General features: G+C 42.2%; 1 protein-coding gene across 1 annotated transcript in view; it reads left to right on the top strand.

Annotated features, from left to right (window-relative positions):
• LOC144792390 (putative cation-transporting ATPase 13A4) overlaps positions 1-16,592 on the top strand; it is a 466,918-nt gene that overhangs the window by 220,608 nt on the left and 229,718 nt on the right. Inside the window, exons 13-14 of the mRNA XM_078667375.1 lie at positions 1,013-1,074; positions 2,333-2,483. Of these exons, the coding sequence (XP_078523501.1) occupies positions 1,013-1,074; positions 2,333-2,483 (213 nt within the window). The remainder of the gene's footprint in view (positions 1-1,012; positions 1,075-2,332; positions 2,484-16,592) is intronic.

Consider the following 16,592-nt stretch of genomic DNA (forward strand, 5'->3'; position numbering starts at 1 on the left):
GTGACTCCAAAACTAATCTCAAGGAAATCAGAGTTGTCGATGCACTTAAAAAGATCTGTAGGAACTATGGGGTCTCATTTTGTAAATGGGTGATTTGTACCCTTCGTCATTTGTTCTTTCCTGGAACAGAGCGGTCAGCCACTAATTGCAAGTGTGATCCTCTTGTATCTGCCCCTAAGAATGTCAACCAAGGGGCCGATTCTGATGTCAGTAGGAAACTGTTCCGAGCGAATCGGTTCCGGACTACTTTCCAAACGAATCGTGTCCTGTGAGTCCAGACGGCCGATTATGATGCCTCCAATCATCATTCAGTTGGACTCGCATTGACTTCAATGGGAGCCTGTGTCCCAAAAAGGAACACAGACTCCCATTTAAGAAAGGGGTGGTTGGGAAAAACCTTGCACCCAGTGGCGGGCACCCAATGGGCCTATCACATTGTGCATGGTGGCGAAGAGGTGCCTCTTGGGTACCCCACGGGCCACATTTGGATGCCTCAGGCTAAAGGGGGGCCCGCAACAGGCCTCCAAAGACAGATTCTGGCAGCCGTTTCATCTCATGCCAACCAAATTGGAACTGCTGTCCGAATCAGTCATCGGAATCACTCATCTGGAAACCGTGTCCATTGAGCTGTACGAATCAGCGCTGAAAGACTCAGGCTTTCGGGATGCCTTTCGGAACCGATTTGGTCTGCTTGAGCGGTTTCCGAGCATTGTAATTGGTCGTTGGGAACACTAAATGATTTGGAAGGGAGCAAGGGTTCCCAATCGAAGTCAACAATACCGTATTCCATCTGGAGCCCTTCCTAACGACATCGGAATCAACCCCCAATATTAGGTTGCTGGCTGTGAAAGGCAAAGCTAATGAATTCAAATAAACCTTATATTTCACAAATTATATATCTGGGAATGAGATGAAAAATACATAATGCAGCATCAGGATGCCTAGCATCTTCTTCATATGACACTTTCTGGAAGAGGTGCAATAAGTTATATTATTTCATATTCTGCCACAGACAGGAACGTTAACAGAAGATGGCCTGGATCTGTGGGGACTCGTCCCCTCAGGAGAGAACAGGTGAGTTTGGCCACAACCTAAATGGACATTCTTGTATTTTTTTTAGAAGATTTGGTATGAGTCTTAAATAACAGCAATTAAAATTTCATATTATTGAATTTAATTTACTTTTCTATCATCTGTAAATTTTATATTAACATGCAGTGAAAATAATGTCTGTTGATATAATTTGCAAAGCTAAAACCTCATTATAACTGCAAATAAGAACAGGTACTGAATCATAGATTTACCAAAATTCTTCCAGAGTTTAACTCTTTCTTTAAACTGTTTGATGCGCTGAAAAGATGTAATTTCCCTCAATCTTAAAACTACCTCAAATTGGAAATGATAGTCTTAAGCAATGATGAATAAAATTACGTTTTTTTCAAGCAAAGATTAAACTTTTTTAAATCATTGCAATATTTTCCAACATAAAACTGCCACAAGGCAGTCTAACATTGAAGGACAGATCTGTTTAGAGATAGTGTGAAGACTGATTAAAGACAGAATAACAGCTTTTGTAAATGTCACTCACTTTTGGTGAGGTGGAAGAGGTGTGGCGCCGCGGCTAGGGCAACTGACTCCGGAATCTGGGGATCACGGTTCGATCCCTGGCACTGACGGCAGATTAGCCCAGCACCATGTGACTCTGGGCAATAGCTTGCCTAATCTTCCCGACGGCCCCCAGCGCCTAGAGACCCTTACGGGTGATTGTGCGCTTTACAAATGTGGATTATTATATGTAGCATAAGACCATCATTGGATGCCTAAGGTAATTAAGAGAGAAGAGACCACAATTTGGACTATAGGGAAAGGATGGTGGCAAAAGCCTGATTTCCTACAACAGGGAAAGCCGAGATGACCAAGGAGAGATGCGTTTACTAGTGTATGGTGTGAAGTTCATAGACAAGTCAACAGATGTAGAAATGCAGAGTAGCACCTCAAGAAAGCCGAGAAGAAGTAACAAAGACATGCATAGAGGAAGTGAGGAGAAGAAACTGAGGTTTATAAGGGTTAAGCTTATGAAAATAAAGGGCTTCCCGTCCGTCCTCAGTAGTGGTGAATCAGACTCTCTGGTGATGGATATCAGTGTGAGCCGACACCTGTACACACGGGGAGATATCATTCCATACTGGAGGTCAGAAGCACCTTTATTGAGTCACTAGGATACCGCCCGCCTTCATGCATATGTTGATGCTGTATTTCTCATTCTTTTAAAACAATATGGTTAGCCCTAATGAGAGGCAAGCATGAGTCCTCACTATTGTTTCTGTTTCAGTTTTCAGGCAGTTCACAAGTTCAGCTCTGGTGCATCTTTACCCTGGGGGCCGCTCTTAGGAGCCCTCGCGAGCTGCCACTCTCTGATGGTCATCGATGGGAAACTTCAAGGAGATCCACTGGACCTTAAGATGTTTGAAGGCACTTTTTGGGTAAGTCATCCTTGCATTGTTCATACTCAACATCACACTGATATCAAGGAGTCAGACCACACAAACCTCAGCTGTAGATGGAACTACCTCTTACAGCAGCCCTTTACTTTGTATCGCCAGAGCATCTAGTACAGTGATCTGTGTCTAAAACCAGGTGAAGAATTGCATATGCTGCCCTGATCACTCAACCGTCATCTCTTCAAGGTCAATGCAGTAATTAACATGAAGTTGGTTAATAATTCCTCCCATTTTATAAGCGACATTTGTGTTTGTGGTGTGCTGAATATGTTGTCGCTATTATCCCATAAGGCATAGACCACCTCTGAAGTTTAGATTTTGAATTATACAGATGTATCTCCTACAAAAAGACACAAAATTGATCGAGCTCAACATTTTAAAAAAAAATGTGTTTCAAGGAGTTCACTTGATAAAGATGGAGTGCCTTGCTGAGCCCCCACATTCTGAGTGACCTAGCATGTCAGAGGGGGAACATCCTTTTCGACGAGGATTTTACACCGCAGTACTTTTAGAACGCGTCCGTTACAACGCAAGTCGTAACCACGACTTGCGCTGCAGGGTGCTAGAGGATAACGAATAGTAAATGTACTATTCCAACACCTTCCCTAGTTTCCACGGGGACTGGTGTTGGAATAGTAAATTATATTATTTACTATCCGCGCCCCCAACGCAAGTCGTGGTTACGACTTGCGTAGCAAAAAACGCTTTGTAAAAGCACGCGTTGTGACGGTACGCGTCGTACCGTCATACATCCATGTCAGAGACGTGTTCTTCGATGAAGTGACTCCTGTGCATATGGCAGGAGCTGCATTAGGGAAAGGGAACAGTTGTTGCAGGTCCATAATTAGGAAAAAATAACTAATGTTCCACATGTATCAAAAGTTTTCTTCGATTGTGTGGAGGACATTTGTTTAATTTCCCTGTCAGAGATTGTCATGGTTAATGCATGATAGATCCACACAGGAAAAGTGCTACTGGAATTGAGCTGTTGGGATAGCCAGCTTTTCCTGCAAGTGAGGAGGTGGACATGAGGCATTTTGGCATCTATCTAGTTTCCATCCACATCTTTGTCACCCCAAAAGTAGAGGTGCTAGAAGAGAAGACAGAGAAGCAAGCATCAGTATTCAATGAGGTTTGACACCTTGTGGATTCCCTCTGTGACAAGCTAGCTGGAAGGCTGGTGATCCGTAAAATATTAGATTGAGGATTTCCTAATTGACTTCCTCTTCTCTTGGGAATTCAGCTTCATGTACCAAGCATGTCACTAGAGTAAGTCCAAGACTTTTATTAAATGGTTAAAGAGTGTCAATGAGCCAATGGAATACAATTTATGCAGCACTGCCACACTTAGGAAAACTAAGAAACTAAAGCAAATAACTAGATTTTAATTTGAATCTTATGAGGTGACCTTGATCTTGAGTGGTGTGTATTTCTACTCTTACCTGTGCTTCTGTTTCTGCTGCCCACTGCCGATGCCATGAGTGCTGTGCTCCTGCCCTCCCACAACATAGAAGGCTTCATTTCCACTTCCTGTCCTGATGTTGGAGGAAGGCTAATGCTTCCAGTGCATGTCAGACATCTGCTCTTATCGATGTATTTCTTCAAAACTTCCTTGAGTCTTTTTTTTTTGTTTTAGAATTTGTATTGAATTTCAGAGTAACAAGAGAGAAAAGAATAAGAAAACAAAGAAGTAACATCATGTAACAGAGCAATAAAACATAGTTAATAATATTCTATGAACAAATGATGGAAAAATGCAATAATACTAAAGAATGTATATGAAAGAAGATGATGTAAATAAAACGAAAGGTAGAAAGAAAGAGAAATAGTTAAGACAAAGATGCATCTGAAGCAAGATAAGTTGTGAAAGGAAACCAAAGAAGATCAGATTTAATTTTCTGGGGCAGAGAGGAAGAAGAGACAGTAGCAATTGATGTTCATCAGAAATAAAATTCCACCAAGTAACTGAGGATAACTTGGAACTATCTTTCCAACATGACAAAATAACTTTCAAAGCTAATGCGATAAATAGGTCAAATAATAGGGATACAGGAGTATAACTATCAAAATCAGGTGAAGATGAACCTAGAAAAACATTTTGCAATGATAGTGGTATATTACATTTGAAAATTGTCATAGAGGTATGCCAAATAGAATGCCAAAAACTCAAAACATTAGAACAGTCAAAAATGTGATGTCCTAAAGTTCCGGGAAAATTAGAACAAGAAATGAGCGAGGGACTTGCACAGCGAATTGTTCCAATTCTAATCAGTGGTGAACTCTGTAGCGTGCAAACAGGTCAGGGCGCTGTCTGTACCTCCCAGCGTGAGTCTGAACTAATACAAAGCTCCTCCCGTTAGGCAGGAGACACCCTGTTGCACAGCATTGAAGGATGACAAATTGTCTTTTTACTTAATCCATAAATTTTTTTCTCATGTTGAGGTTCCAAAATATATTTATTATTTCATCACGGTTTCCACAAAATCATAATTCAGTAGTATATCCAACAACTTCATAATCCAATATAACACCTTCCCCAATGCATTTCGGGCCGATTTGCTGGCCCTTCCTCAGGTGTCAACTCTACAAAAAAAGGAAATACATCTCCATATCACTGTGGGTGTAGTATACAGTTTTCAAACAACATCATCTACTTGCATCTAATTCATGCCATTAATTGAATCTCTGTGCATCATATCTCCTGTGCCAAAACAATCACTAAAGTGTCAATTCTACATAATACCTATCAGGTAGTGCACCCGGATGCCCGGTAAAATAATGTCAAAAAATGTGTTTACTCAAACGGGTTTGAAACAAAAGTTCTCCACATGTCTCTAGTGCAATACCACATGCTCCCGTCACCGACTAGTGCAGTTAAGGTCAAGTCCCAGATAAAACCCCTTTGCAAGCGTGAGACCGATACTCACGGACTATTTCAACATGCTGCAGCGCGGTGTCTGTAAAATAACAGCACAGCGCGTGTTAACATTACAGTATGCCGCTTGTGGGCTCAAATGTCAGCGCATTCTCCAAAAACGGAGTACTCACTTGGTGAAGTTGAAAGAAACGAGCGTGGTTGTGTTTCAGTCGGGAACCCCAGGAGTGCGCCCGGGTCATGGCGTTTTAACCGTGTTTACCTCCCAAACAGTGAAAACGGACTAAAGAGTACAGAAGTGAACAAAAAAAACGTGGCGGCCATGTTGGGTGAGTGAAATTGACATGCAAACGAAAACATAAAGAATGTTACACCAAATCAATAGTTGTAGCACATGAAACAATTGAATATTCACAAGGCATATGAAAATGCATAAAAGTCAGATTTCAAAATTATAAATAGCACAAAAACTCCATCCGATCGTTAAGACCGTGTGGCTGCATCGATGCCATATAGCGGATCCAGAAATTTTCTCTTTTGAGCAATGTCTGTTTATTGTTGTGGGTGGAAGTGATTTGCTCCAATATCACATATTTCAGTTGTGCGACAGAGTGTTTCTGTTCTACAAAGTGTGTGGCAACAGTGGACTTCAAATTGCCAGTTCTTATATTGCTCTTGTGTTCCAGTAATCGAGTCCTGATCTTCCTTTCAGTATGACCGATATAACATTTGCCACATGGGCACTTGAGCATGTAGATTACATTACTTGAATTGCAGGTGGCATTCACTCTTAGTTTCACTGGATGTCCCTTCATCGGGTGGCTGATGGTATTACCTACAATACAATTGTTGCAGTTACTGCAATTATAGCAAGGGCGTAGACCTCTGTATGTGGTTGGTTCACTGTCTTTGGTCAATGTCTTCAACATCTCTTTGAGATTGCGACCTCTGGTGTATGCAAACATTGGTGGTTGATCAAAAATACCTCGAAAATCTGGTTCAAAACTCAGTACTGACCAGTGTTTAAGAATGATGTTTTTGTAACTGTTACTCAGAATGCTGTATTTCGAAACCACCACCATTCTGGTGTTCGTTGGTTTAACTGTAGTTTGTAACAGTTCCTCCCGTTTCATGGCTCCAACCTGGTTAACTGCTGTGTTTAAAGTCTCTTGTGGGTACCCACGATTTCTGAATCTTTCCACCATGTTGTTGACTTCCTGTTGACAAGTACTTTCCGAAGATACTATGCGTTTCACTCGCATTAATTGAGACAAAGGTAAGTTGCGTTTTAACCCTGGTCTATGAAAACTTTGATAATGCAACAGTGAATTCCTGTCAGTGGGTTTCCGAAAGATCGTTGTGTTCCAAATGTTGTTATCACACTGTATTTCCACATCCAAAAAGTGTATACACCTTCTATCCATGTTCCAAGTGAATTGAATTCGCTCGTTGATCTCGTTCCATGATGTTAAAAATTCTGTCAGTTCCAACTCCGTTCCTTTCCACAGGATGAAAATGTCATCGATAAATCTCAAGAAGATTCTCCCATGTTTGAGCCATGTGTTCTGATTCAAGATATGTGTCTCTTCAAACGCTTTCATCACGATATTCGCGTAGGACGGCGCGGCACAATTTCCCATGGCAGTCCCGTTCAATTGGTGAAACCACTGATCAAATACCGTAAAATAACTGTGAAAAAGTGTGAAAATCATCAATTCCATCAACAGTATTTTCATGTCTGGATCCATGTTTGAATTTGCCAACTCCTGTTCAATCGCTGTGATCCCCATATCATGCGGTATAGATGTATAGAGTGAACATACGTCCACAGTGCACATCAGTAAATCCTCATCTTTAGATGCTCTGATCACTTCCTCCAATTTCAAGAGGAAATCCGTTGTATCCTTGATATGTGATCTGGTGTTCAGCACAAAGGGTTGAAGGTATCTGTCCAAAAACTTGCCAGTATGTTCATGCATAGAGCCTTTAGTAGATACTATCGGTCTGAACGGTGGTCTTGTCGGATGCTTGTGCATCTTGGGCAACATATATAGAGTCGGTGGTTTGGGGTTCTCAGGTGTGAGGTAACGTCTTGTCCTGTCATTGATGGTTCCGTTATCGAACGCTTTTTTGATGATGTCCAATAGTATCGTCATGAATTCATTGGTTGGATCCGCTCCCAATGGGGCGTAGATATTGCTATCACTGGTGTGAGCCATTACTTCATCCTGATAAAACTTAGCATCCATGATGACTAGCGCGCCACCTTTGTCAGCTGTCTGACACACTATAGTGGGATTGTTGGCAATCTTTAAAAGTATATTCCTTTCCATCCTTGTCAAGTTCTCACGTCTCGGTTTGATTTGAAACGGCATTCTTGACAGGTCTCTTTTCACCATACTTTCAAATGTGTCAATGATTTTATGACTCATAGGAGCCATGAATGTACTACGTGGTCGAAGCCCTTTTAGCATGTCATCCTCTGTATCGGGTGTAGTTACTATGTTCTCAAAATAATGGCGCAATCTGATATTGCGGACTAATTTGAACGTGCTCACTTCTAGCTCGAGTGTGTTGGTTGTGGTTGTCGGCACAAATGTTTGTCCCATCTGTAATACTCGTAACTCTTCCTGTGTAAGTGTCGTAGACGAAATGTTAATCACCAGGTTATCCTTGATGCTCACCTCCGACGGTTGGTTTTCTTTGTTTTTGGTGGTTCTTTTGTTACCTCTGCGTGTTTTGCCCCTCCTGGGTCGATAGGTTGGTCTTGACCCTCCTCTAAAAAATGAACCGTGGCTGTAGAAGTACCCGGTTGTTGTTCACTTGGTACCACCTCCGTAGTGGCTCTCGTGCTTTTTGTTGTTCTTGTTTCACCCTCTGAGGACGATGTCTCATTTTCTGAATAGGGATTATAGGCTCGATTGGGGCGTCGGCGGGCGTACACTTCTGCCCAAGTGTACACCTCGCCGAGCTTATAATCTATGGTATCCCTCTTATACTTACGCAACTTGCGTTCTTGAGTTTCACGTGTATGTTTCTCTAATTGTGCTTTCACATCTTCCAATAAAGTGGCTAGCTCAGTGGGATCCATGGCTTCGTCCAGTTCCGCCCTGATCGTTTTAATGTCTTTACTTAATTCTTCCAAAGATTTGGACAATTCCTCCACTATCAACAGGATCAAATCCAGCGAACATTTGTTGAGGATGGCGAACCACCGCTCAACAAACTTCGCATTGTTCTTGCATAAAAGAGGTTTTAAAGGAACCCGTAGGCCCCTCGGGATCCGCTGGGCGCGATGGTACCGCACCAGCGTAGACGCGTGTAATTTCTGGTTGCATTCCTTTTTTAATAAGTAGAGCAGTTGTTTCAGATTACTCTCAGGGCTGCGGGTACTAGCAGCCGCTATGACCTCTTCCTGAATCATATCATAAATTTTCTCTGCATCCCCCGCCGTGAACGCGAAGGTGTCCGCTTTCAACTCCGTCATGCCGGTTATACTTTCGTAATTCATGTTTCTAATCTGTAGCGTGCCAAGTCCTGTGGACAGAAAGGATACGATCTAGAAATGAGCGAGGGACTTGCACAGCGAATTGTTCCAATTCTAATCAGTGGTGAACTCTGTAGCGTGCAAACAGGTCAGGGCGCTGTCTGTACCTCCCAGCGTGAGTCTGAACTAATACAAAGCTCCTCCCGTTAGGCAGGAGACACCCTGTTGCACAGCATTGAAGGATGACAAATTGTCTTTTTACTTAATCCATAAATTTTTTTCTCATGTTGAGGTTCCAAAATATATTTATTATTTCATCACGGTTTCCACAAAATCATAATTCAGTAGTATATCCAACAACTTCATAATCCAATATAACACCTTCCCCAATGCATTTCGGGCCGATTTGCTGGCCCTTCCTCAGGGGTCAACTCTACAAAAAAAGGAAATACATCTCCATATCACTGTGGGTGTAGTATACAGTTTTCAAACAAAATCATCTACTTGCATCTAATTCATGCCATTAATTGAATCTCTGTGCATCATATCTCCTGTGCCAAAACAATCACTAAAGTGTCAATTCTACATAATACCTATCAGGTAGTGCACCCGGATGCCCGGTAAAATAATGTCAAAAAAGGTGTTTACTCAAACGGGTTTAAAACAAAAGTTCTCCACATGTCTCTAGTGCAATACCACATGCTCCCGTCACCGACTAGTGCAGTTAAGGTCAAGTCCCAGATAAAACCCCTTTGCAAGCGTGAGACCGATACTCACGGACTATTTCAACATGCTGCAGCGCGGTGTCTGTAAAATAACAGCACAGCGCGTGTTAACATTACAGTATGCCGCTTGTGGGCTCAAATGTCAGCGCATTCTCCAAAAACGGAGTACTCACTTGGTGAAGTTGAAAGAAACGAGCGTGGTCGTGTTTCAGTCGGGAACCCCAGGAGTGCGCCCGGGTCATGGCGTTTTAACCGTGTTTACCTCCCAAACAGTGAAAACGGACTAAAGAGTACAGAAGTGAACAAAAAAACCGTGGCGGCCATGTTGGGTGAGTGAAATTGACATGCAAACGAAAACATAAAGAATGTTACACCAAATCAATAGTTGTAGCACATGAAACAATTGAATATTCACAAGGCATATGAAAATGCATAAAAGTCAGATTTCAAAATTATAAATAGCACAAAAACTCCATCCGATCGTTAAGACCGTGTGGCTGCATCGATGCCATATAGCGGATCCAGAAATTTTCTCTTTTGAGCAATGTCTGTTTATTGTTGTGGGTGGAAGTGATTTGCTCCAATATCACATATTTCAGTTGTGCGACAGAGTGTTTCTGTTCTACAAAGTGTGTGGCAACAGTGGACTTCAAATTGCCAGTTCTTATATTGCTCTTGTGTTCCAGTAATCGAGTCCTGATCTTCCTTTCAGTATGACCGATATAACATTTGCCACATGGGCACTTGAGCATGTAGATTACATTACTTGAATTGCAGGTGGCATTCACTCTTAGTTTCACTGGATGTCCCTTCATCGGGTGGCTGATGGTATTACCTACAATACAATTGTTGCAGTTACTGCAATTATAGCAAGGGCGTAGACCTCTGTATGTGGTTGGTTCACTGTCTTTGGTCAATGTCTTCAACATCTCTTTGAGATTGCGACCTCTGGTGTATGCAAACATTGGTGGTTGATCAAAAATACCTCGAAAATCTGGTTCAAAACTCAGTACTGACCAGTGTTTAAGAATGATGTTTTTGTAACTGTTACTCAGAATGCTGTATTTCGAAACCACCACCATTCTGGTGTTCGTTGGTTTAACTGTAGTTTGTAACAGTTCCTCCCGTTTCATGGCTCCAACCTGGTTAACTGCTGTGTTTAAAGTCTCTTGTGGGTACCCACGATTTCTGAATCTTTCCACCATGTTGTTGACTTCCTGTTGACAAGTACTTTCCGAAGATACTATGCGTTTCACTCGCATTAATTGAGACAAAGGTAAGTTGCGTTTTAACCCTGGTCTATGAAAACTTTGATAATGCAACAGTGAATTCCTGTCAGTGGGTTTCCGAAAGATCGTTGTGTTCCAAATGTTGTTATCACACTGTATTTCCACATCCAAAAAGTGTATACACCTTCTATCCATGTTCCAAGTGAATTGAATTCGCTCGTTGATCTCGTTCCATGATGTTAAAAATTCTGTCAGTTCCAACTCCGTTCCTTTCCACAGGATGAAAATGTCATCGATAAATCTCAAGAAGATTCTCCCATGTTTGAGCCATGTGTTATGATTCAAGATATGTGTCTCTTCAAACGCTTTCATCACGATATTCGCGTAGGACGGCGCGGCACAATTTCCCATGGCAGTCCCGTTCAATTGGTGAAACCACTGATCAAATACCGTAAAATAACTGTGAAAAAGTGTGAAAATCATCAATTCCATCAACAGTATTTTCATGTCTGGATCCATGTTTGAATTTGCCAACTCCTGTTCAATCGCTGTGATCCCCATATCATGCGGTATAGATGTATAGAGTGAACATACGTCCACAGTGCACATCAGTAAATCCTCATCTTTAGATGCTCTGATCACTTCCTCCAATTTCAAGAGGAAATCCGTTGTATCCTTGATATGTGATCTGGTGTTCAGCACAGAGGGTTGAAGGTATCTGTCCAAAAACTTGCCAGTATGTTCATGCATAGAGCCTTTAGTAGATACTATCGGTCTGAACGGTGGTCTTGTCGGATGCTTGTGCATCTTGGGCAACATATATAGAGTCGGTGGTTTGGGGTTCTCAGGTGTGAGGTAACGTCTTGTCCTGTCATTGATGGTTCCGTTATCGAACGCTTTTTTGATGATGTCCAATAGTATCGTCATGAATTCATTGGTTGGATCCGCTCCCAATGGGGCGTAGATATTGCTATCACTGGTGTGAGCCATTACTTCATCCTGATAAAACTTAGCATCCATGATGACTAGCGCGCCACCTTTGTCAGCTGTCTGACACACTATAGTGGGATTGTTGGCAATCTTTAAAAGTATATTCCTTTCCATCCTTGTCAAGTTCTCACGTCTCGGTTTGATTTGAAACGGCATTCTTGACAGGTCTCTTTTCACCATACTTTCAAATGTGTCAATGATTTTATGACTCATAGGAGCCATGAATGTACTACGTGGTCGAAGCCCTTTTAGCATGTCATCCTCTGTATCGGGTGTAGTTACTATGTTCTCAAAATAATGGCGCAATCTGATATTGCGGACTAATTTGAACGTGCTCACTTCTAGCTCGAGTGTGTTGGTTGTGGTTGTCGGCACAAATGTTTGTCCCTTCTGTAATACTCGTAACTCTTCCTGTGTAAGTGTCGTAGACGAAATGTTAATCACCAGGTTATCCTTGATGCTCACCTCCGACGGTTGGTTTTCTTTGTTTTTGGTGGTTCTTTTGTTACCTCTGCGTGTTTTGCCCCTCCTGGGTCGATAGGTTGGTCTTGACCCTCCTCTAAAAAATGAACCGTGGCTGTAGAAGTACCCGGTTGTTGTTCACTTGGTACCACCTCCATAGTGGCTCTCGTGCTTTTTGTTGTTCTTGTTTCACCCTCTGAGGACGATGTCTCATTTTCTGAATAGGGATTATAGGCTCGATTGGGGCGTCGGCGGGCGTACACTTCTGCCCAAGTGTACACCTCGCCGAGCTTATAATCTATGGTATCCCTCTTATACTTACGCAACTTGCGTTCTTGAGTTTCACGTGTATGTTTCTCTAATTGTGCTTTCACATCTTCCAATAAAGTGGCTAGCTCAGTGGGATCCATGGCTTCGTCCAGTTCCGCCCTGATCGTTTTAATGTCTTTACTTAATTCTTCCAAAGATTTGGACAATTCCTCCACTATCAACAGGATCAAATCCAGCGAACATTTGTTGAGGATGGCGAACCACCGCTCAACAAACTTCGCATTGTTCTTGCATAAAAGAGGTTTTAAAGGAACCTGTAGGCCCCTCGGGATCCGCTGGGCGCGATGGTACCGCACCAGCGTAGACGCGTGTAATTTCTGGTTGCATTCCTTTTTTAATAAGTAGAGCAGTTGTTTCAGATTACTCTCAGGGCTGCGGGTACTAGCAGCCGCTATGACCTCTTCCTGAATCATATCATAAATTTTCTCTGCATCCCCCGCCGTGAACGCGAAGGTGTCCGCTTTCAACTCCGTCATGCCGGTTATACTTTCGTAATTCATGTTTCTAATCTGTAGCGTGCCAAGTCCTGTGGACAGAAAGGATACGATCTAGAAATGAGCGAGGGACTTGCACAGCGAATTGTTCCAATTCTAATCAGTGGTGAACTCTGTAGCGTGCAAACAGGTCAGGGCGCTGTCTGTACCTCCCAGCGTGAGTCTGAACTAATACAAAGCTCCTCCCGTTAGGCAGGAGACACCCTGTTGCACAGCATTGAAGGATGACAAATTGTCTTTTTACTTAATCCATAAATTTTTTTCTCATGTTGAGGTTCCAAAATATATTTATTATTTCATCACGGTTTCCACAAAATCATAATTCAGTAGTATATCCAACAACTTCATAATCCAATATAACACCTTCCCCAATGCATTTCGGGCCGATTTGCTGGCCCTTCCTCAGGGGTCAACTCTACAAAAAAAGGAAATACATCTCCATATCACTGTGGGTGTAGTATACAGTTTTCAAACAAAATCATCTACTTGCATCTAATTCATGCCATTAATTGAATCTCTGTGCATCATATCTCCTGTGCCAAAACAATCACTAAAGTGTCAATTCTACATAATACCTATCAGGTAGTGCACCCGGATGCCCGGTAAAATAATGTCAAAAAATGTGTTTACTCAAACGGGTTTAAAACAAAAGTTCTCCACATGTCTCTAGTGCAATACCACATGCTCCCGTCACCGACTAGTGCAGTTAAGGTCAAGTCCCAGATAAAACCCCTTTGCAAGCGTGAGACCGATACTCACGGACTATTTCAACATGCTGCAGCGCGGTGTCTGTAAAATAACAGCACAGCGCGTGTTAACATTACAGTATGCCGCTTGTGGGCTCAAATGTCAGCGCATTCTCCAAAAACGGAGTACTCACTTGGTGAAGTTGAAAGAAACGAGCGTGGTCGTGTTTCAGTCGGGAACCCCAGGAGTGCGCCCGGGTCATGGCGTTTTAACCGTGTTTACCTCCCAAACAGTGAAAACGGACTAAAGAGTACAGAAGTGAACAAAAAAACCGTGGCGGCCATGTTGGGTGAGTGAAATTGACATGCAAACGAAAACATAAAGAATGTTACACCAAATCAATAGTTGTAGCACATGAAACAATTGAATATTCACAAGGCATATGAAAATGCATAAAAGTCAGATTTCAAAATTATAAATAGCACAAAAACTCCATCCGATCGTTAAGACCGTGTGGCTGCATCGATGCCATATAGCGGATCCAGAAATTTTCTCTTTTGAGCAATGTCTGTTTATTGTTGTGGGTGGAAGTGATTTGCTCCAATATCACATATTTCAGTTGTGCGACAGAGTGTTTCTGTTCTACAAAGTGTGTGGCAACAGTGGACTTCAAATTGCCAGTTCTTATATTGCTCTTGTGTTCCAGTAATCGAGTCCTGATCTTCCTTTCAGTATGACCGATATAACATTTGCCACATGGGCACTTGAGCATGTAGATTACATTACTTGAATTGCAGGTGGCATTCACTCTTAGTTTCACTGGATGTCCCTTCATCGGGTGGCTGATGGTATTACCTACAATACAATTGTTGCAGTTACTGCAATTATAGCAAGGGCGTAGACCTCTGTATGTGGTTGGTTCACTGTCTTTGGTCAATGTCTTCAACATCTCTTTGAGATTGCGACCTCTGGTGTATGCAAACATTGGTGGTTGATCAAAAATACCTCGAAAATCTGGTTCAAAACTCAGTACTGACCAGTGTTTAAGAATGATGTTTTTGTAACTGTTACTCAGAATGCTGTATTTCGAAACCACCACCATTCTGGTGTTCGTTGGTTTAACTGTAGTTTGTAACAGTTCCTCCCGTTTCATGGCTCCAACCTGGTTAACTGCTGTGTTTAAAGTCTCTTGTGGGTACCCACGATTTCTGAATCTTTCCACCATGTTGTTGACTTCCTGTTGACAAGTACTTTCCGAAGATACTATGCGTTTCACTCGCATTAATTGAGACAAAGGTAAGTTGCGTTTTAACCCTGGTCTATGAAAACTTTGATAATGCAACAGTGAATTCCTGTCAGTGGGTTTCCGAAAGATCGTTGTGTTCCAAATGTTGTTATCACACTGTATTTCCACATCCAAAAGTGTATACACCTTCTATCCATGTTCCAAGTGAATTGAATTCGCTCGTTGATCTCGTTCCATGATGTTAAAAATTCTGTCAGTTCCAACTCCGTTCCTTTCCACAGGATGAAAATGTCATCGATAAATCTCAAGAAGATTCTCCCATGTTTGAGCCATGTGTTATGATTCAAGATATGTGTCTCTTCAAACGCTTTCATCACGATATTCGCGTAGGACGGCGCGGCACAATTTCCCATGGCAGTCCCGTTCAATTGGTGAAACCACTGATCAAATACCGTAAAATAACTGTGAAAAAGTGTGAAAATCATCAATTCCATCAACAGTATTTTCATGTCTGGATCCATGTTTGAATTTGCCAACTCCTGTTCAATCGCTGTGATCCCCATATCATGCGGTATAGATGTATAGAGTGAACATACGTCCACAGTGCACATCAGTAAATCCTCATCTTTAGATGCTCTGATCACTTCCTCCAATTTCAAGAGGAAATCCGTTGTATCCTTGATATGTGATCTGGTGTTCAGCACAGAGGGTTGAAGGTATCTGTCCAAAAACTTGCCAGTATGTTCATGCATAGAGCCTTTAGTAGATACTATCGGTCTGAACGGTGGTCTTGTCGGATGCTTGTGCATCTTGGGCAACATATATAGAGTCGGTGGTTTGGGGTTCTCAGGTGTGAGGTAACGTCTTGTCCTGTCATTGATGGTTCCGTTATCGAACGCTTTTTTGATGATGTCCAATAGTATCGTCATGAATTCATTGGTTGGATCCGCTCCCAATGGGGCGTAGATATTGCTATCACTGGTGTGAGCCATTACTTCATCCTGATAAAACTTAGCATCCATGATGACTAGCGCGCCACCTTTGTCAGCTGTCTGACACACTATAGTGGGATTGTTGGCAATCTTTAAAAGTATATTCCTTTCCATCCTTGTCAAGTTCTCACGTCTCGGTTTGATTTGAAACGGCATTCTTGACAGGTCTCTTTTCACCATACTTTCAAATGTGTCAATGATTTTATGACTCATAGGAGCCATGAATGTACTACGTGGTCGAAGCCCTTTTAGCATGTCATCCTCTGTATCGGGTGTAGTTACTATGTTCTCAAAATAATGGCGCAATCTGATATTGCGGACTAATTTGAACGTGCTCACTTCTAGCTCGAGTGTGTTGGTTGTGGTTGTCGGCACAAATGTTTGTCCCTTCTGTAATACTCGTAACTCTTCCTGTGTAAGTGTCGTAGACGAAATGTTAATCACCAGGTTATCCTTGATGCTCACCTCCGACGGTTGGTTTTCTTTGTTTTTGGTGGTTCTTTTGTTACCTCTGCGTGTTTTGCCCCTCCTGGGTCGATAGGTTGGTCTTGACCCTCCTCTAAAAAATGAACCG

This window comes from Lissotriton helveticus, chromosome 11 (assembly GCF_964261635.1).
Source record: "Lissotriton helveticus chromosome 11, aLisHel1.1, whole genome shotgun sequence".
Taxonomy (NCBI): Eukaryota; Metazoa; Chordata; class Amphibia; order Caudata; family Salamandridae; genus Lissotriton; species Lissotriton helveticus.